The 21,318-nt window shown below is 34.0% G+C and overlaps 1 protein-coding gene across 10 annotated transcripts in view; it reads right to left on the minus strand.

The window, feature by feature from the left end:
• Nucleotides 1-21,318, minus strand: part of LOC128554103 (probable inactive protein kinase DDB_G0270444) — a 42,443-nt gene that overhangs the window by 19,156 nt on the left and 1,969 nt on the right. For 2 of the 10 annotated variants that reach the window (XM_053535339.1, XM_053535337.1), the window contains exons 3-14: nt 18,494-18,613; nt 12,955-12,997; nt 12,035-12,091; nt 11,499-11,576; nt 10,947-11,033; nt 10,470-10,514; nt 9,572-9,649; nt 9,145-9,231; nt 8,646-8,690; nt 4,442-4,519; nt 4,016-4,102; nt 3,516-3,560 (exon numbers count right to left, since the gene is read on the minus strand). In XM_053535339.1, the coding sequence (XP_053391314.1) occupies nt 3,516-3,560; nt 4,016-4,102; nt 4,442-4,519; nt 8,646-8,690; nt 9,145-9,231; nt 9,572-9,649; nt 10,470-10,514; nt 10,947-11,033; nt 11,499-11,540 (594 nt within the window). In that variant the 5' untranslated portion in view covers nt 11,541-11,576; nt 12,035-12,091; nt 12,955-12,997; nt 18,494-18,613. Of the gene's footprint in view, nt 1-3,515; nt 3,561-4,015; nt 4,103-4,441; nt 4,520-8,645; nt 8,691-9,144; nt 9,232-9,571; nt 9,650-10,469; nt 10,515-10,946; nt 11,034-11,498; nt 11,577-12,034; nt 12,092-12,954; nt 12,998-18,493; nt 18,614-19,948; nt 19,981-21,062; nt 21,160-21,318 lie in introns of all 10 variants that reach the window. The other 8 variants (XM_053535342.1, XM_053535343.1, XM_053535338.1 and 5 more) reach the window with 7 other exon arrangements.

Raw genomic sequence — 21,318 nt, forward strand, 5'->3', positions numbered from 1 at the left:
TATCTCGAGCGATCAACATATTATCTTGAGCGATCAACATATTATCTTGAGCGATCAACATCTTATCTCGAGCGATCAACATCTTATTTCGTGCGCACGACATCTTATCTTGAGCGATCAACATCTTATCTCGAGCGATCAACATATTATCTTGAGCGATCAACATATTATCTTGAGCGATCAACATCTTATCTCGAGCGATCAACATATTATCTCGAGCGATCAACATCTTTTCTCGAGCGATCAACATATATTCTTGAGCGATCAACATCCTATCTCGAGCGATCAACATCTTATTTCGTGCGCACGACATCTTATCTTGAGCGATCAACATCTTATCTCGAGCGATCAACATATTATCTTGAGCGATCAACATATTATCTTGAGCGATCAACATCTTATCTCGAGCGATCAACATATTATCTTGAGCGATCAACATCTTATCTCGAGCGATCAACATATTATCTTGAGCGATCAACATCTTATCTCGAGCGCACGACATCTGATTTATATATATTAAGGCCCTTTGTGTGTGCATTTAGGTCATCAGTAAAACATACGGACAAGTTGTTAATTAGCGTCCCGCCTATTCCGCTGTTATTTGAACTTCCCACAAGTACATGTACAAGTTTATCACATCATTTGGGAGAGCAATGCATATAATTGGTCATCCTATCTTCTTTAACATATGGGCGAAGCCTACATACTAATATTTTTTTGTAAAGGACGTAAATTTATTTCTTTGCATCATCACTGATTTTTTGCTGCCTTTTTTATCAGTTTGCGTTTTTAAATTTCTAACCCTTCAAACATGTGAAACGGTTATAAGTATAATCGAAACAAAAACAAAAACGGTGGCAGCCGTATGTTTTTACTAATTATCTGAATTCACACAAAGGTCCTTAATATATATTGATAAGATGACCGAGTAAAGATGTTGATCGCTCGAGATAATATGTTGATCGCTCAAGATAATATGTTGATCGCTCAAGATAAGATTTCGTGCACACGAAATAAGATGTTGATCGCTCGAGATAAGACGTTGATCGCTCAAGATAATATGTTGATCGCTCAAGATAATACGTTGATCGCTCGAGATAAGATGTTGATCGCTCAAGATAATATGTTGATCGCTCAAGATAATCTGTTGATCGCTCGAGATAAGATGTTGATCGCTCAAGATAATATGTTGATCGCTCAAGATGATATGTTGATCGCTCAAGATATGTTCTCGTGCGCACGAGATAAGATTTTGATCGCTCAAGATAAGATGTTGATCGCCCAAGATAAGATGTTGACCGCTCAAGATAATATATTGATCGCTCGAGATAAGATGTTGATCGCTCGAGATAAGATGTTGATCGCTCAAGATAATATGTTGATCGCTCGAGATAAGATGTCGTGCGCACGAGATAAGATGTTGATCGCTCATGGTACTTTAATCCTAAAAAAAAATAATTGCATGTCCTAAACATACCACCGTATAAATGTCTAGTAGTGCGGACTTTTTTTCTATGCCATTACTGCGGAAGTATTACCTCCATTGGATTTGCTTTGTTTTACGCTTCGAATTTTCAGACGTTTAGTTATGTTACTAAATGTCCTCATCAATCGACAATGCGCCTAACAGAAGAAACATTTCTTTAAAGTCGCACGCTGTCAAACACGCACACACACACACACGCACACGCACACACACACACACACGCACACACATGCACATGCAAACGCACACATACACATACACTCATACAAACACAATCTAAGAATGATTTGAATTTGGCAATTTGCTTTCAAGGAGGCAAACTTGTTGATTGGAACAGGTAGACTGTTACCAATTAAGCCTCAGTTTTAAAAATATGTATTTCTTCTATATGACAATATGTACCTAGTCCTAATAAATGTGTGATTGTATGAAACAAAGAATAGTTACCTAAACGAAGTTGTAATACATGTATGTATGAAACAAAGAATAGTTACCTAAACGTAGTAGTAATAAATGTATGTATGAAACCTAAACGTAGTAGTAATAAATGTATGTATGAAAAAAAGAATATTTACCTTAACGTAGTAGTAATAAATGTACGTATGAAACTAAGAATATTTACCAAAAGGTAATAGTAATTATAAATGTATGTATGAAACAAAGAATATTTACATGTTCTTTCTCATTGTGACTCTTATTCTTTTCCTCTTCAGACTCTTGTATATGAGTAGCTGGATTATTTTATATTTGCAGTAATACGTTTCGAGAACATGTTAAATGCAAAAAGGTAAGAAAAAGCTGATTTCATTGTTTAACTATTTATAACGTTTCTGTCTGACTCTAGACAGCGTCATATCTGTATCATTATTACGCTACCAGACTTGCAAATACTTCGAATAATGTCAGTGATATTCAAGAGACCATATGAAAACATGTCCTCGAGTTGTACGACTTAATTGACTTTTGAACCTTTGAAATTTTAGTAACTAACATGTATGCCTGTTACTACATTTATGTGTATTGCTGACTACCATAATATTGATGTGTTTAATGTCTTTATACATTGTAGATATATGCACATTAATCTACACTTTGTGAAAGATTATCTTTAGTTTCGAAGACATAATATAATTTTATGATCAGCTTGGAAACGGCTATATTGTAAATAAATATATTTACATGTTTAATTTCTTCTTGTCTCTGCTCTTTCATTTCGTTCATGTCTTCCTTATGTTCATCTTGATGTTCACGTATTGCCTTTTTATAAAGACACACATGTTGGCTAAGTAAAATCTTTATTTATCTATCTAACAAGTGTCTAGCAGTCCGGATGTTTTTTTTCTATGCCAATACTGCGGAAGTATTATCTCCATGGGATTTGCTTTTGTTTTACGCTTCGAATTTTTAGACGTATATGTTACGATATGTTAACATCAATCGACAATGCGCCTAACAGAAGTAACATTTCTTTAAAATCGCACGCTGTCACACACGCACACACACACACGTACCCGAACACACACGCACACACACACACACGCACACGCACACACACGCACGCACGCACAGACGCACGCACGCACACACGCACGCGCGCGCACCCATACACACACACAAACTACAGAATGATTTGAAATTGTCAATTTCCTTTCAAGGAGGCACACTTGTTGATTGGAACATGTAGACTGTTATCAATTATGCCTAAGATTTAAAAATAGATAGTTTTCCTATATGACAATATGTACATCAACGTAGTCGTAATAAATGTATGTATAAAACAAAGAATAGTTACCTAGACGCAGTCGCAATACATGTATGTATTAAACAAAGAATAGTAACCTAAATGTAGTAGTAATAAATGCATGTATGAAACAAAGAATATTTACCATAACGTTGTAGTAATAAATGTATGTATGAAACAAAAAATATTTACCTATACGTAGTAGTAATAAATGTGTGTATGAAACTAAGAATATCACCAAAAGGTAATAGTAATTATAAATGTATGTATGAAACAAAAAATATTTACCTGTTCTGTCTCATTGTGACTCTGATTCTTTTCCTCTTCAGACTCCTGTATATGAATAGCTGGATTATTTTATATTTGCAATAATTCGTTTCAAGAATATGTAAAATGAAAAAGGTAAGAAAAAGTTGATTTCATTGTTTAACTATTTATAACATTTCTGTCTGACTCTAGACAGCGTCATTTCTGAATCATTATTACGCTACCAGACTTGCAAATACTACGAATAATGTCAGTGATATTCAAGAGACCATATGAAAACCTGTCCTCGAGTTGTACGACATAACTGACTTTTGAACCTTTGTCCTTTAAGTAGCTCGCATGAATGCCTGTTACTTCATTTATGTATATTACTGACTAACATGATTAAGATGTGTTTAATGTTTTATACGTAGGAATATGCACATTAATCTACACTTTCTGAACGATTATCTTTATTTTCGAAGACTTAATAATTTTATGTTCTGCTTGAAAACGGTTATACTGTAAATAAACATGGTTACATGTTTAATTTCTTCTTGACTCTGCTCTTGAATTTCGTTCTTGTCTTCTTTATGTTCTTTATGTTCAACTCGACGTTCACGTATTGCCTTTTAATAAAGACACAAATGTTGGCTAAGTAAAAGTTTTATTTATCTATCTAACAAGTACCTAGTAGTGCGGACTATTTTGTTTCTATATCATTATTGTGGAGGTATGGTCCTGAATTTTGTTGATGTCTTCTTTATATTCAATATGTTTAACTTGATGCTTACCTTTTGCCTTTAATAAAGACATAATTGTTGACAAAGTATTTTTTTCATTTGTCTATCTAACAAGTACGAAGTAGTCCAGACTCTTTTGTTTCTATGCCATTAATTTGGAGGTATTATCTCCGTTAAACTTGCCTTTGTTAAATTACTGATTATACAGTAAATAAATATATTTACCTGTTTAATTTCTTCTTGATTCTGCTCCTGCATTTCGTTCATGTTTTCTTTATGTTCAACTTGATGTTCCCCTTTTGCCTTTTATAAAGACACAAATGTTGGCTAAGTAAACTATTTATCTATCTAACTAACAAGTGTGTAGTAGTCCGGATTTTTTTTTGGTTTCTATGCCAATACTGCGGATGTATTATCTTCATTGGATTTGCTTTTGTTTTACGCTTCGAATTTTAAGACGTATATGTTACGAAATGTTCACATCATTCGACAATGTGCCTAACAGAAGAAACATTTCTTTAAAATCGCACGCTGACACAAACGCACAAACACGTATCCGAACACTCACACACACACACACACGCACATACAGACACAAACACGCACGTCCGCACGCACGCACGTGCGGGCTCACACACACACAAACACAAACTACAGAATGATTTGAAAATGTCAATTGGCTTTCAAGGAGGCAAACTTATTGATTTGAACATGTAGACTGTTACCAATTATGCCTCAGTTTTAAAAATAGGTATTTTACCTATATGACAATATGTACCTAAACGTAGTGGTAATAAATGTATATATGAAACAAAGAATAGTTACCTAAACGTAGTTGCAATACATGTATATATTAAACAAAGAATAGTAATCTAAACGTAGTAGTAATAAATGTATGTATGAAACAAAGAATATTTACCTTATCGTAGTAGTAATAAATGTATGTATGAAACAAATAATATTTACCTAAACGTAGTAATAATAAATGTATGTATGAAACTAAGAATATCATCAAAATGTAATAGTAATTATAAATGTATGTATGAAACAAAGAATATTTACATGTTCTCTCTCATTTTGACTCTGATTCTTTTCCTCTTCATACACTTGTATATGAATAGCTGGATTATTTTATATTTGCAATAGTTCGTTTCAAGAATATGTAAAATGAAAAAGGTAAGGAAAAATTTCTGTCTGACTCTAGACAGCGTCATATCCGTATCATTATTACGCTACCAGACTTGGAAATACTTCGAATAATGTAGAGATATTCAAGAGACCATACGAAAACGTGTCCTCGAGTTGTACGACTTAATTGACTCTTGAACTTTTGAAATTTAAGTAACTCGCATAAATGCCTTTTACTTCATTTATGTTTATTGCTTGCTTCTATTATCTTGATGTGTTTAATGTTTCTATATATTGTAGATATATGCACATTAATCTACACTTTCTGAACGATTATCTTTAGTTTCGAAGACATTATAATTTTATGTTCTGCTTGGAAACAGCTTTATGGTAAATAAACACGGTTACATGTTTAATTTCTTCTTGACTCCGCTCTTGTATTTCGTTCATGACTTCTTTATGTTCAACTTGATGTTCACCTTTTACCTTTTATAAAGACACAAATGTTGGCTAAGTAAAATCTTTATTTATCTATCTAACAAATGTACGGTGGTATGTTTAGAACATATGTTATTTTTTTAAGATTAAATTATCTCGTGTGCACAACATCTTATCTTGAGCGATCAACATCTTATCTCGTGCGCACGACATCTTATCTCGAACGATCAACATATTATCTCGTGCGCACGACATCTTATCTCGAGCGATCAACATCTTATCTCGTGCGCACAACATCTTATCTTGAGCGATCAACATCTTCTCTCGAGCGATCAACATATTATGTTGAGCAATCAACATCTTATCTCGAGTGATCAACATCTTATCTAGAACGATCAACATATTATCTTGAGCGATCAACATCTTATCTCGTGCGCACGACATCTTATCTTGAGCGATCAACTTATCATCTTGAGCGATCAACATATTATCTTGAGCGATCAACATCTTATCTCGAGCGATCAACATATTATCTTGAGCGATCAACATCTTATCTCAAGCGATCAACATATTATCTTGAGCGATCAACATATTATCTAGAGCGATCAACATCTTATCTCGTGCGCTCGAGAACTTATGTTGAGCGGTCAACATATCATCTTGAGCGATCAACATATTATCTTGAGCGATCAACATCTTATCTCGAGCGATCAACATATTATCTTGAGCGATCAACATTTTATCTTGAGCGATCAACATCTTATCTCGAGCGATCAACATATTATCTCGAGCGATCAACATCTTTTCTCGAGCGATCAACATATATTCTTGAGCGATCAACATCCTATCTCGAGCGATCAACATCTTATTTCGTGCGGATGACATCTTATCTTGAGCGATCAACATCTTATCTCGAGCGATCAACATATTATCTTGAGCGATCAACATATTATCTTGAGCGACCAACATCTTATCTCGAGCGATCAACATATTATCTTGAGCGATCAACATCTTATCTCGAGCGACCAACATCTTATCTCGAGCGCACGACATCTGATTTATATATATTAAGGCCCTTTGTGTATGCATTTAGGTCATCAGTAAAACATACGGACAAGTTGTTAATTAGCGTCCCGCCTATTCCGCTGTTACTTGAACTTCCCACAAGTACATGTACATGTTTATCACATCATTTGGGAGAGCAATGCATATAACTGGTCATCCTATCTTCTTTAACATATGGGCGAAGCCTACATACTAATATTTTTTTGTAAAGGACGTAAATTTATTTGTTTGCATCATCACTGATTTTTTGCTGCCTTTTTTATCAGTTTGCGTTTTTAAATTTCTAACCCTGCAAACATGTGAAACGGTTATAATTTTAATCGAAACAAAAACAAAAACGGTGGCAGCCGTATGTTTTTACTAATAATCTGAATTCACACAAAGGTCCTTAATATATATTGATAAGATGACCGAGTAAAGATGTTGATCGCTCGAGATTATATGTTGATCGCTCAAGATAATATGTTGATCGCTCAAGATAAGATGTCGTGCACACGAAATAAGATGTTGATCGCTCGAGATAAGACGTTGACCGCTCAAGATAATATGTTGATCGCTCAAGATAATACGTTGATCGCTCGAGATAAGATGTTGATCGCTCAAGATCATATGTTGATCGCTCAAGATCATATGTTGATCGCTCGAGATAAGATGTTGATCGCTCGAGATAATATGTTGATCGCTCAAGATAATATGTTGATCGCTCAAGATGATATGTTGATCGCTCGAGATAAGATAACGTGCGCAAGAGATAAGATGTTGATCGCTCGAGATAAGATGTTGATCGCTCGAGATAAGATGTCGTGCGCACGAGATAAGATGCTGATCGCTCGATATAAGATTTTGATCGCTCAAGATAAGATGTTGATCGCACGAGATAAGATGTTGATCGCTCGAGATAAGATGTTGATCGCCCAAGATAAGATGTTGATCGCTCAAGATAAGATGTTGATCGCTCAAGATAATATGTTGATCGCTCGAGATAAGATGTCGTGCGCATGAGATAAGATGTTGATCGCTCAAGGTACTTTAATCCTAAAAAAAATAATTGCATGTCCTAAACATACCACCGTATAAATGTCTAGTAGTGCGGACTTTTTTTCTATGCCATTACTGCGGAAGTATTACCTCCATTGGATTTGCCTTTGTTTTACGCTTCGAATTTTCAGACGTTTAGTTATGTTACTAAATGTCCTCATCAATCGACAATGCGCCTAACAGAAGAAACATTTCTTTAAAGTCGCACGCTGTCAAACACGCACACACACACGTACCCGAACACGCACACACACACACACACGCACACACACACACGCATGCACACGCAAACGCACGCACACGCACGCACGCACGCGCGCGCACACATAAACACACACACACACACAAAATACAGAATGATTTGAAAATGTCAGTTTGCTTTCAAGGAGGCACACTTGTTGATTGGAACATGTAGACTGTTATCAATTATGCCTCAGATTTAAAAATAGATAGTTTTCCTATATGACAATATGTACATAAACGTAGTCGTAATAAATGTATGTATGAAACAAAGAATAGTTACCTAGACGCAGTCGCAATACATGTATGTATTAAACAAAGAATAGTAACCTAAATGTAGTAGTAATAAATGCATGTATGAAACAAAGAATATTTACCATAACGTTGTAGTAATAAATGTATGTATGAAACAAAAAATATTTACCTATACGTAGTAGTAATAAATGTGTGTATGAAACTAAGAATATCACCAAAAGGTAATAGTAATTATAAATGTATGTATGAAACAAAAAATATTTACCTGTTCTGTCTCATTGTGACTCTGATTCTTTTCCTCTTCAGACTCCTGTATATGAATAGCTGGATTATTTTATATTTGCAATAATTCGTTTCAAGAATATGTAAAATGAAAAAGGTAAGAAAAAGTTGATTTCATTGTTTAACTATTTATAACATTTCTGTCTGACTCTAGACAGCGTCATTTCTGTATCATTATTACGCTACCAGACTTTCAAATACTACGAATAATGTCAGTGATATTCAAGAGACCATATGAAAACCTGTACTCGAGTTGTACGACATAACTGACTCTTGAACCGTTGCCCTTTAAGTAGCTCGCATGAATGCCTGTTACTTCATTTATGTATATTACTGACTAACATGATTAAGATGTGTTTAATGTTTTATACGTAGGAATATGCACATTAATCTACACTTTCTGAACGATTATCTTTATTTTCGAAGACTTAATAATTTTATGTTCTGCTTGAAAACGGTTATACTGTAAATAAATATGTTACATGTTTAATTCCTTCTTGACTCTGCTCTTGAATTTCGTTCTTGTCTTCTTTATGTTCTTTATGTTCAACTCGATGTTCACGTATTGCCTTTTTATAAAGACACAAATGTTGGCTAAGTAAAAGTTTTATTTATCTATCTAACAAGTACCTAGTAGTGCGGACTATTTTGTTTCTATATCATTATTGTGGAGGTATGGTCTTGAATTTTGTTGATGTCTTCTTTATATTCAATATGTTTAACTTGATGCTTACCTTTTGCCTTTAATAAAGACATAATTGTTGACAAAGTATTTTTTTTCATTTGTCTATCTAACAAGTACGAAGTAGTCCGGACTCTTTTGTTTCGATGCCATTAATTTGGAGGTATTATCTCCGTTAAACTTGCCTTTGTTAAATTACCGATTATACGGTAAATAAATATATTTACCTGTTTAATTTCTTCTTGATTCTGCTCCTGCATTTCGTTCATGTTTTCTTTATGTTCAACTTGATGTTCCCCTTTTGCCTTTTATAAAGACACAAATGTTGGCTAAGTAAACTATTTATCTATCTAACTAACAAGTGTGTAGTAGTCCGGATTTTTTTTTTGTTTCTATGCCAATACTGCGGATGTATTATCTTCATTGGATTTGCTTTTGTTTTACGCTTCGAATTTTAAGACGTATATGTCTCGAAATGTTCACATCATTCGACAATGTGCCTAACAGAAGAAACATTTCTTTAAAATCGCACGCTGACACAAACGCACAAACACGTATCCGAACACTCACACACATACCCACGCACATACAGACACACACACGCACGTCCGCACGCACGTCCGCACGCACGCACGTGCGGGCTCACACACACACAAACACAAACTACAAAATGATTTGAAAATGTCAATTGGCTTTCAAGGAGGCAAACTTATTGATTTGAACATGTAGACTGTTACCAATTATGCCTCAGTTTTAAAAATAGGTATTTTACCTATATGACAATATGTACCTAAACGTAGTGGTAATAAATGTATATATGAAACAAAGAATAGTTACCTAAACGTAGTTGCAATACATGTATATATTAAACAAAGAATAGTAATCTAAACGTAGTAGTAATAAATGTATGTATGAAACAAAGAATATTTACCTAAACGTAGTAGGTAGTTATAAATGTATGTATGAAACAAAGTATATTTACCTTATCGTAGTAGTAATAAATGTATGTATGAAACAAAGAATATTTACCTAAACGTAGTAATAATAAATGTATGTATGAAACTAAGAATATCACCAAAATGTAATAGTAATTATAAATGTATGTATGAAACAAAGAATATTTACCTGTTCTGTCTCATTTTGACTATGATTCTTTTCCTCTTCATACACCTGTATATGAATAGCTGGATTATTTTATATTTGCAATAGTTCGTTTCAAGAATATGTAAAATGAAAAAGGTAAGGAAAAATTTCTGTCTGACTCTAGACAGCATCATATCTGTATCATTATTACGCTATCCAGACTTGGAAATACTTCGAATAATGTAGTGATATTCAAGAGACCATACGAAAACGTGTCCTCGAGTTGTACGACTTAATTGACTCTTGAACCTTTGCCCTTTAAGTAGCTCGCATGAATGCCTGTTACTTCATTTATGTATATTACTGACTACCATAATTAGGATGTGTTTAATGTTTTATACGTACATTGTAGATATATGCACATTAATCTACACTTTCTGAACGATTATCTTTATTTTCGAAGACATAATAACTTTATGTTCTGCTTGAAAACGATTATACGGTAAATAAATATTTTACATGTTTAATTTCTTCTTGACTCTGCTCTTGAATTTCGTTCTTGTCTTCTTTATGTTCTTTATGTTCAACTTGATGTTCACGTGTTGCCTTTTTATAAAGACACAAATGTTGGCTAAGTAAAAGTTTTATTTATCTATCTAACAAGTACCTAGTAGTGCGGACTATTTTGTTTCTATACCATTATTGTGGAGGTATGGTCTTGAATTTTGTTGATGTCTTCTTTATATTCAACATGTTCAATTTGATGCTTACCTTTTGCCTTTAATAAAGACACAATTGTTGGGAGAGTTTTGTTTCTATGACATTAATTTGGAGGTATTATCTCCATTTAACTTGCCTTTGTTAAATTACCGATTATACGGTAAATAAGTATATTTATATTGCCTCCTACAAGTTTCTTGCATTTCTATTGGTCAATAGACGTCGCGTGGAGACAGGCGACAGGATACGGGATATACTGTCTCGAAATAGCTTCGCTCTCGCCTGATATGGATTTCCTCGACAGCGTATATCCCGTATCCTGTCACCGACAAGCAGTGTAACTAATATTACCTGTTTAATTTCTTCTTGATTCTGCCCTTGAATTTCGCCCATGTCTTCTTTATGTTCAACTTGATGTTCACCTATTGCCTTTTATAAAGACACAAATGTTGGCTAAGTAAAAACTTTATTTATCTATTTAACAAGTGTCTAGTGATGCTGACCTTTTTTATTTCTATGCCAATACTGCGAAAGTATTATCTCAAATGGATTTGCCTTCGTTTTACGCTTCGAATTTTTAGACGTATATGCTACGAAATGTTCACATCAATCGACAAAGCGCCTAACAAAAGAAACATTTCTTGAAAATCGCACACACACACAAGCACACGCACGCAACCGAACAGAAGGATACATACACACACATACGCGCACACGCAAACACAAACTATAGAATGGTTTGAAATTTAGCAGGCAAACTTGTTGATTCGAACAGGTAGACTGCTACCAACTGTGCCTCAAATTTAAAAATAGATATTTCTCCTATATGACAATATTTACCTAAACGTAGTCGTAATAAATGTATGTATGAAACAAAAAATAGTTACCTGCTCTGTCTTATTGTCACTATGATTCTGTTCCTCTTTACTTTTACCTTTGGACTCCTGTGTATGAGTAGATCGATTATTTTATTTTACATTTGAAATAAATTGTTTCAAAAACAGGTAAAACGAAAAAGGTAAGAAAAAACTTCATTTCATTGTTTTAAGCATTTATTACATTTCTGACTGACTCTAGACATCATATCTGTACAAAAACAGGTTAAATACTTGCCAATACTTCAAATAAAGTCAATGATTTTAAAGAAATTATACATGTATAAATAACTGTCATTGAGTTTAACGACAGAATTGGCTCTTGAACCTTTTAAATCATAGTAGCTCCCGTGAATGCTAGATATTTCTTTATTTTGCTTTTACTGACTACCATAGTTATGACGTGCTAATTGTTGTGCCATGGTTGATAACCATTCCTGATACTTTCATTTACTTAAGACAAAGAGATGTATATATGCAACGCTTGATGAAATACACTTCTTCCAGTTGTATACATCACACAATGCGGTTCACACATATACAGACGCACATGTAGTCTGTGTTCAGACCGTATGTTTTGTTCATAGGAGATAACTCCTGAGGCTATTCAAATTTTGTATAATTATGTCCCTTTTCTTCTCTAAACATAGATAATCAGAGCCAAGACTGATGAAGTCAGAATATATAAAAGAATTATTTTTTTCTAAAACAAAATTATTATCTAGTCGGTAGCCAGACTAATGCACATGCACCAGCCCACGCACGCGCACACAAATAAAATTTTGAAATTTTCAATTTGCTTTCAAGAAGAAGAACAGGTAGTCTGCTGCGAGTTATGCATTGCTTTTAAAAAATAAATATTTTTTCATTTATGACAATATTTACCTAAACGTAGTTGTAAGAAATTAATGTATGAAACAAAGAATATTTACCTGTTGAGTCTCATTGTGACTCCTCACCTCTACCTATTGACTCCTGTATATGAGAAGCTGGATTATTTCATACATGTAACTATGTGAAATAATACGTTTCGAGAACAGATAGAATGTAAAAGGTAAGATACAACTTGATTTCATTGTTTTATCTGTTTACAACATTTATCCTTCGAGTATTGTAAATACTTTCAATGAATTCAGTGATATTCAAGAGGTTCTATGAGAATTGTCCTCGAGATTTACGACAGAAGTTGCTCTTGTACCTTGGAAATCTTAGTATCTGCCACGAATGCTAGTTGGTTCGTTTTTGTGCTTTAATTGACTACCATGATTATGATTTCCTTATTGCTTTTGCCATTGATAATTACATTTACATATACATTCTTTTAATTTAGACAAGGAAATGGATATATGCAATACTTACTAAAATACCAGATGTAAAACTTTTCACAAGAGAAAAAAAAACACTATAATTCCGGGTATCATTCTTTCAGACATTCATGCGATGGAAAATGCACCACTGGTAATTTCAAAATCATAGAAGGTGTTGTTACGGTCGGTGACGCATAGCCTGTATGTTTAAACCCAATCTCTGACTCACTAGCTCAGTGGCTAGAGCATTGGACTAGCACTCAAGCGTTCTCGGTTCGAATCTCACCACAGGTAGTTGGTATTTTTCGTTTTAAAATGCTATGATCTTTGTAGTCCAGTAAAATGGTGTAAAAATACTTCAGAAAATGGGAAAAGCACAAAACTTGGTACATAAAAATTAAATCCAATATGGCCGAACAATCCAAGATGGCCGCCATGCATGAATATATTTTCAAAAATACCTAATATTATCTATAAAACTTCTATAGACACTTACAGTCATCAGTATAATTAGCTAAAATCACATGTTTGAATAAATTCAAACAAATTATATTAAAAAAAAATACCGCTCTTCCAACAAAAATGAAAAAAAAAATGTCTCCCTTGGATAAAGTTTTCTATTAATCAGAAGAAAAGTCAGAATGCAAAATTAAGTATATAATGGTAACTCGCATATCAAGAATGTTTAAAATGGCCACAGTCCTGTGCAGAACTTTACAACAGTTGTAAATTATTATAAATACATTCGAACTTTGTTAACTGGAACCCGTCAGGACCGGCAAAATGTATTCGAGTTATCGGTAGTTTGAGTGATCGGATAATATATTATAAAGGAATTTGGTTGGGACCTCACGATAGGTTCAAGTGAGGTATGGTGTTCGAACTATCAGAGTTTAAGCGAAAAAAGTTTGTTTGTAGTGTGTATTAGTGAATAAATGACATGTGTTTCACTTTGTCATTAGTTTTTCGCGACTCAGAATTTGTTAGTGTTGCTTTATTCATTTCAGTTTATTTACACTAAGATAACTAATGACACTAAGTAAAACTATATAATTCATTAACTATGTTAATGCAATAGACCATGTGAACATCCTTGGCCTATCAGACCATCATGATGTCTTTGGGAAAAAGTCATTGCCGTTTGATCAGCGTAATCAAATTTACATTGGCATGTTCCTGTAATGTTCTGTTTTGTCAAATTGTAGCACATTGTGCCATAACAATAGTTTTATAGTTTAATGTCATCCGCATATAATGTACAGTCACTAATGCCCTGATCACTCTCAGAAGAAGTCAATGAAAATCACACTGCTTCCTTAGAATTTTGACGCGGTGGGGACGGGGGTCAAACTCGAAAAATGTGCAGTTCTAAAGTTCATACTGTGCCCTTACAACAACGGCGTCTAACACGTTCACGCTAACTTTCTTACCACGCGCATCTTCACGTCCAATGCGTTCTTACTACATTGTTAGTTTGGCCAGCCAGTCTCGCTTACCATGCTTTAACTGTGCGCTTATCACCTTCTCACTGCGTTCGTGGGTTACTTATAAATACTACGCCACGCGCTTCTTTTTCATTCCTCCTGCAAGTTATATTGTGTCCGCATCTACACCCAACAACAATGAAATACAATATACGACAAGGTGAGCAGTCTTACAGAGAGGTCATGGTGGAAAAAAGCAAAGGCAGCATGAAGGGAATACGAAGATCCAGAAGTCCACTACAAGCTGCCAGTGCTGCTGAGTCCGTGATTATGTGGTAATTCCTGAGGATGTGCAATCATACCCACTGCTGGTTGAAAATGAAGTGATGGGGATTTGGATCCAGTATTCATACTCAATTCTCAGAATCTGAAAGAATCTGAAACAGACACGTTAATAACCTGCTGCAAACGTGACATAGACATGTTAAGCACCGAAAGAACGCATTGATAACCTAATGCGGTATTCTACAACGTGGCATGGGTGTAGCATGGTCATAGCACACAAGCGTAGATAAGTCGTAGTGAGAACTCAATTGACGTAGCAAGAACGCAATGACAACCCAGTGACAGTGCAATGAGCACGCCATGCAGTCTTTCCCGTCCGCACCACACTTGTACTATGTCCTACTAGGTTTTAGTTACATCATAACTACGTCCTTTAAGTTCTACCTGCTTTCTGATATGAACACATCCTCACTACTTTTGTTTTGAACATGTCCAAAGTTCGAACGCATCCTCCACACTCGTGGAGACCATAATTATCATGTTCTTATCGGTGTCTACTGTATTCCTTCTACATCGTACAAGTTCTTACTGCGTCCTGCCAGTTCTTAGGACGTAGCGGGAAAGTGGCTGAGTGTCATGGGGGTATAAATGAATAGTTATTAAGTGTTGTCCATGAAAGCAACTTAAATATTTTCAGCCTTACTTTTCTTTGTTACACAGTTAGCATTACATAATCAATGATTATGTGATCAATTTATTATGCAGATACTGTGTGACTGCGGGTGCATAATAAGGAACGTTGTTTCATTTGATCCTACTAGCCCGTCGCTATACTCTATTCTTGCATTTCGAAGTCCCAAACCAAAAGGGGTAGTTGTCGTACTTGGTGTCATAGGAACTACAATTTTATATAGAAACTATGTTAATTGACCTTCACATTCTCCGTATTACCTACCATCTATAAATAAGGTTTCATAAAGAAGTCTTTAGAATTTGCACTTTTTTAAGTTATTGAAGAATCCGCCATTTGCGAATGATGGACAGACATACAGACGATGAAAATGATGTACAAAAGGAGAAAATAAGGTAACAAGCATGTTTTCAGTTTTTCCTCCGATCTATGTACAATATCTCAAGAAACAATCTCTCTTAGTTTTGAAGAAATGCAGGATGACACTTTTTGTCATATTCGTGCACTATTTGTTGCCATAGCAACAACATTTGTTGCCATAGGGACAAATTGAAATGACACTGGCATTCTCCACATTGCCATCTATCAATGTACCACGTATCATGAAAATATCTGCTGTAGTTTAACAGTTATTGCAGTATCCCACATTACATGGCTGACCTATTGACATGCATATGGGGGCAACCCATAAGCCCCCTCTGGCTAAACACTGGGCGGGGGTGGGGGGGGGGAATAACAACAATGTTTCAATATGCTGCTGTGGAGGGAATGCAAGTAAAATAATATAAATTACATATAGTAAAACCAAACATCCTTTAAATATAATGACCTTTCATTAGAATCTTGTAAGGTAAATATTGAGTTTTGGCGGCCATTTTGGAAAATGGCCGCCGTATCGGCCATCTTGACAGACATCAAATGGGTCCCATGAAAAAAATGTTTTTTTCTATGCTTTAATAAAACGCTGTGCCAATTTTGGTGCTTTTCCCATTTTCTGAAGTATTTTGGTATTTCCTGTTACTAATTGATCGGACTATTGATTTGTTATGGCTAAAAGGAATAAGATGGGCCCTTGTCCGGGATCCAGATCTTATCCCGTACCGAAAATGGCACTTTCTTTTCCATAAATTTGTGATGACTTCCTTGAAGACGCAAAGTGTTACCGTCGCCTACGTATAGCATGTAGGCTTAAAACCTCTGACAACTGCATAAGGGCGTCGACTCTTTCGTTCAGCGGTTAGAGTCATAAAATGCTATGACCTTTGTTTTGTTATGGCTTAAAGGCGTAAAATTAGAACTCGTCCGGGATACAGACTTTATCTCGTGCCGATAGTGCCATGGCTTACACGTCATCATAAATGATGACATCCTTGAAGAGGGGAAGTGTTACGATCGTTTACGCATAGCCTGTACGTTTAAAGCCAACCTCTGACAACTTCGTTTTAGAGTCGACTATTTGGCTCAGTGGATAGTGCATTGGACTAGCACTCAAGTGACTCGGGTTCCATTTCCGTCACAAGCAGTTGGGATTTTTCGTTATAAATGCTAAGCTCTTTGGTTTGTTACGTCTGAAAGTTGTTTGTTATGTCTTAAAGTTGTAAGATTGTAAAATTTATTTTGGCATTTAAAGATTTTAATAGTATTTGTGTTCGGATATGAACACCAGTGATAACTGAAAAACGGTAAAAGAAATGAACTCGTAATGACTTTTCGGTTAAGAAAATATTAGAATTATAACCAATATTTCAAAGTCATAAATGTCCAAAATTGTAGAATGAAATTTGAGACATAGAAAAATTAGTCGTTATGAAATCCGTTACATTTTCAAAAATGGCATTAGGTTAATATTGCTATATCAATAATTTTTTCAATAAATATCAACTATTTTGTGGCCAAATAACACTTATTGCCAAAAACAAGTTTAATACAGAACAGAGATATCATCTCTGTGAAATTCTATCTTACTTTCTTTTCCGATGACGGCAAATAGCACTGAAATCATCTCGAAATCTGTGACACTTTTCCCAGAAATCTTTTACCAAGGTCGGCTCGAAATGATTTCTTCATGACTGACATCCCAAAGTGTGTTACTGTATTATAGGATGTATCAGTGACACAAAGCTTTATTGCAATTTCTACATTCAATTTCGCTGTGACCGTCTTTTGAAAATTAATGTAAAATGCCTAAAGGTTTGTTTTTCTTCAATAGGAAACAAATATTGTTTATCATTTCTATGTACTTTCTTTCTTCACATGAAATACACTTTTTTACTATTTAAATGTAGGGATTAATTTCAAAACTTAAAATTCATAAAAGGAGATCTTGAATTAAGATGATTTCTAAACAATTAAACACATTTTACATTTTCAAAGTAACATTTCCTAGTAAAATGTTGAATCATGAAAGGGCTCAATATCATACTCTTCTGGAAATTAACAATCTCTCTCTCTCTCTCTCTCTCTCCCAATTATTACTTGTCATTGGTAGGATAGTTAATTACATTACAATCGATAATAGTTAATAAACTGTTTACATGATTACTCTAGGGTTACAATTACCAACTTTCACCAGGCTGTATGGTTTAGCCATCAGATAAAAAAAAAATATGTTATTTAAGAGGCTTAAAATTAAGCAGTATTTACTGTGCTCTTCTAACACAGGCTAAGAAAATGATTTTTATTTTTCTAAACTTCATGTTTACTGCATAGTTATCGACATTTCTCACGGTGTAGAATTTCAGAGTGATAATTGAAATCAATTTACTTTTTTAATCTCTGCTTGATCCCGACTTCTTGTGTTTTCGTCTTCATTTCGTTCATTCATGTTTTGTATTATTTGATTTACAAATCAAATGAAAGGCCGATGCAGTCTGAACTCGGTATCCTGAAATCAAACCAAACGTAAACTAAGCAGAAAATAATTATAACAAATTAAAACCATTTCTCTATTTAAAAGGAAATTATTAACACATTTTGACGGTACCGAAGAGTCACGTGGGTTAATCACATTGAAAATGTATGAAAACTGCTTTCCTTGCATTGGTGGCATTTTTTTCCTTATATTCTTTCAAACTGTCAATAATTTACATTACATCGACAAACACATTCCTATATGTGGGCCTTAGGCCTGATTTCTTCTGGGTCATTTACAGTTGAAAAGTATTAGTTAGATTTACTTGATATTAAGTGGAATGACAGTAATAATGAACTGTGATGATGGGACATTTTAAGTACTAATTTTCTCTAAATACTTTTAATTGCACCGGCAATGAAATAAGTTGTGTATTTTATCCTTGATAAAATGGTTTAATGGCGTGTTCGGCCCTCATAATTTGCTTATCAGATTTAAAATAAACGATTTGAGAATATTATTTCAAAAGAGCGGTGCATTTTAAAAAATAACAAATAATGTATTTTTTTGTAGGTTTTGTCCTTACCTACAACCAATTAGATTGGAACATCGATCCGAATCTCCACTTATGTCAATTACCTACTGAAGGTATAGAAAATGATTAAATTGCACCAAGGACCTGGTGATTGTATGGTTTAATTCGTTCGGTTTGAAGTCACACAAGTATTTTATAATCCATACGGCGATTCGCAAGATTTATTTGTGAAGGAAGAAATCAAGTTTGCCATTTTGGGCATTATTCCATGAAAAAGCGGGCACTTTGGTAAACCCATCCTAGTTCAACAGCTTTTGAAGATAAACATATTCTACATATAACGATTTTAATGTGATTTAGAAGATAAGATATATGATAAAAAAAGATACTTCAACTTTGACATCGTTAACTACATCTAGAGCTGCTTCATACGGAGTGTAAATATGACAAACAATTACATGATTTAACTCGTAAAAGTCAATATACTGACATCAGTCCTTAGAGTCCTTCGAAACAAATACCTCTACCATAAAATCCTCTTTAGTAGCACTCTCTTGAAAAAATTAAAATATTTCTTATCTCTGACTCCAACGGCTTGACAAAGGCGATCTCAACACGATTAATTATCACCTTGGGGCTAGAATGCATATTACTGATACGCACTTCCTGCTAGGATTGTAAAAGGCAGGATGTGCTCGTTACAATCATTTAAATAAATTCTAACAATAATCTATTCATTAAAAAAAAACAAAAAAAAAAAACAAAAAAAACGGGGGTGTGGGGGCGGTAGCCCCCATAAGAATAAATGTGGAGTACTTATTGAATGTGCATACCGGTAAAGTGCAGGTGTTCCTCACCTTGAAATCTGAAACAATTACAAATTTGTTTATGATGTAACATAACCTTTGATTGATCAGAGAATCCTTAATGGCCTTCAAAGTCTGTATATCAAAATGCTTGTCAATGGGGGCTTTTATTACCAGATGAATAAGAGAGATGTTAATCAACTTTACATTCAAAACCTTTCATAATTGTTTAATCTTTATAATTGTATAATTTTTAAAATGTAAATAAAATAGATATGACTAATTGGAAGCAAGATAAAGAGTTAAATCATTTTAGACAAGAACATATTAAAAGTTTATTGTTATGAAAAAAGTATTGCTTTAGAAACATTTACAGTACAAACACCAATTTTGGTGCTCCTATTAAACTTTGATTATTGATCCTATCTTATCTTATGATATATAAGTCTATAAATATGCAAAATTATAGAAAATCTGTCCGCTATAAACAATTGTGATATTTTAATACGAGAAAGTTATTGATGAAATCAAACAGTGAAAACAATAGCTGGTGGTCAGTATATTTAGTAACTTTCATGAAATACTTTAATCATACTTCTGAATAGAAGTGGTTTTGTCACAATATTTATTTGAAATTTTAAATTGCACAGAACACTGTGCCACTATTACTAAATAGGGAAAGACATTTATCGTATAAAAATAAAGTTATGAGTGTTTAAATTAAATTAGTAAATCGTAAGTAGTATATTGTGCAACTATAAACTATAAGTATTTTTTAATTATTTTACTAACTGTTAAAGGCAGACTTTGTTAATGGCAACCTTGATCAAATTTCTTCTGATGAAAATTTTGAGTACTTTCCATTTATAACGATTTCATAAAGTCAAACTAGCAATTTCAAAAACAAGTTTAATGATATTATGATAAAACCATAAACTCCTGTGACATTGTCTACAATAATGTAAACAACTAAAACATTTTGAAGGACTTGAATGTTAAAAACGTTCAGCAACTATAAATGTGTTTAAGCATACTTATGCAGGAAATTTACAAAGTGGAAAGATTTTACTTTCTTTCAATACTATAGAAAAATCAAACATCTGGTACAGGTAATTTAAAATAGTTCAATTAATCTTGTTACCGGTTAGTTCAGGCTGGCTATTGGCAGTTGGTACTAATTGTTCTTCATGAGGTTATATAACCTCAAAATCGCATTTTATAAGTCTGATGAGATGTGCCTAGAGATAAAATGATTTTCTGTGAAAATATTTTTATGAAGAAAGAAATGTACATTATTAAAGATTATTTCGTCTCAACATGCTTTGTAAGTATTTCTATATACGGAAGGTTTACACTAAACTCTACCCAGGTCCGCCGAACTTTACCCCCAGAAACAC

This window comes from Mercenaria mercenaria, unplaced genomic scaffold (genome assembly GCF_021730395.1).
Source record: "Mercenaria mercenaria strain notata unplaced genomic scaffold, MADL_Memer_1 contig_4719, whole genome shotgun sequence".
Taxonomy (NCBI): domain Eukaryota; kingdom Metazoa; phylum Mollusca; class Bivalvia; order Venerida; family Veneridae; genus Mercenaria; species Mercenaria mercenaria.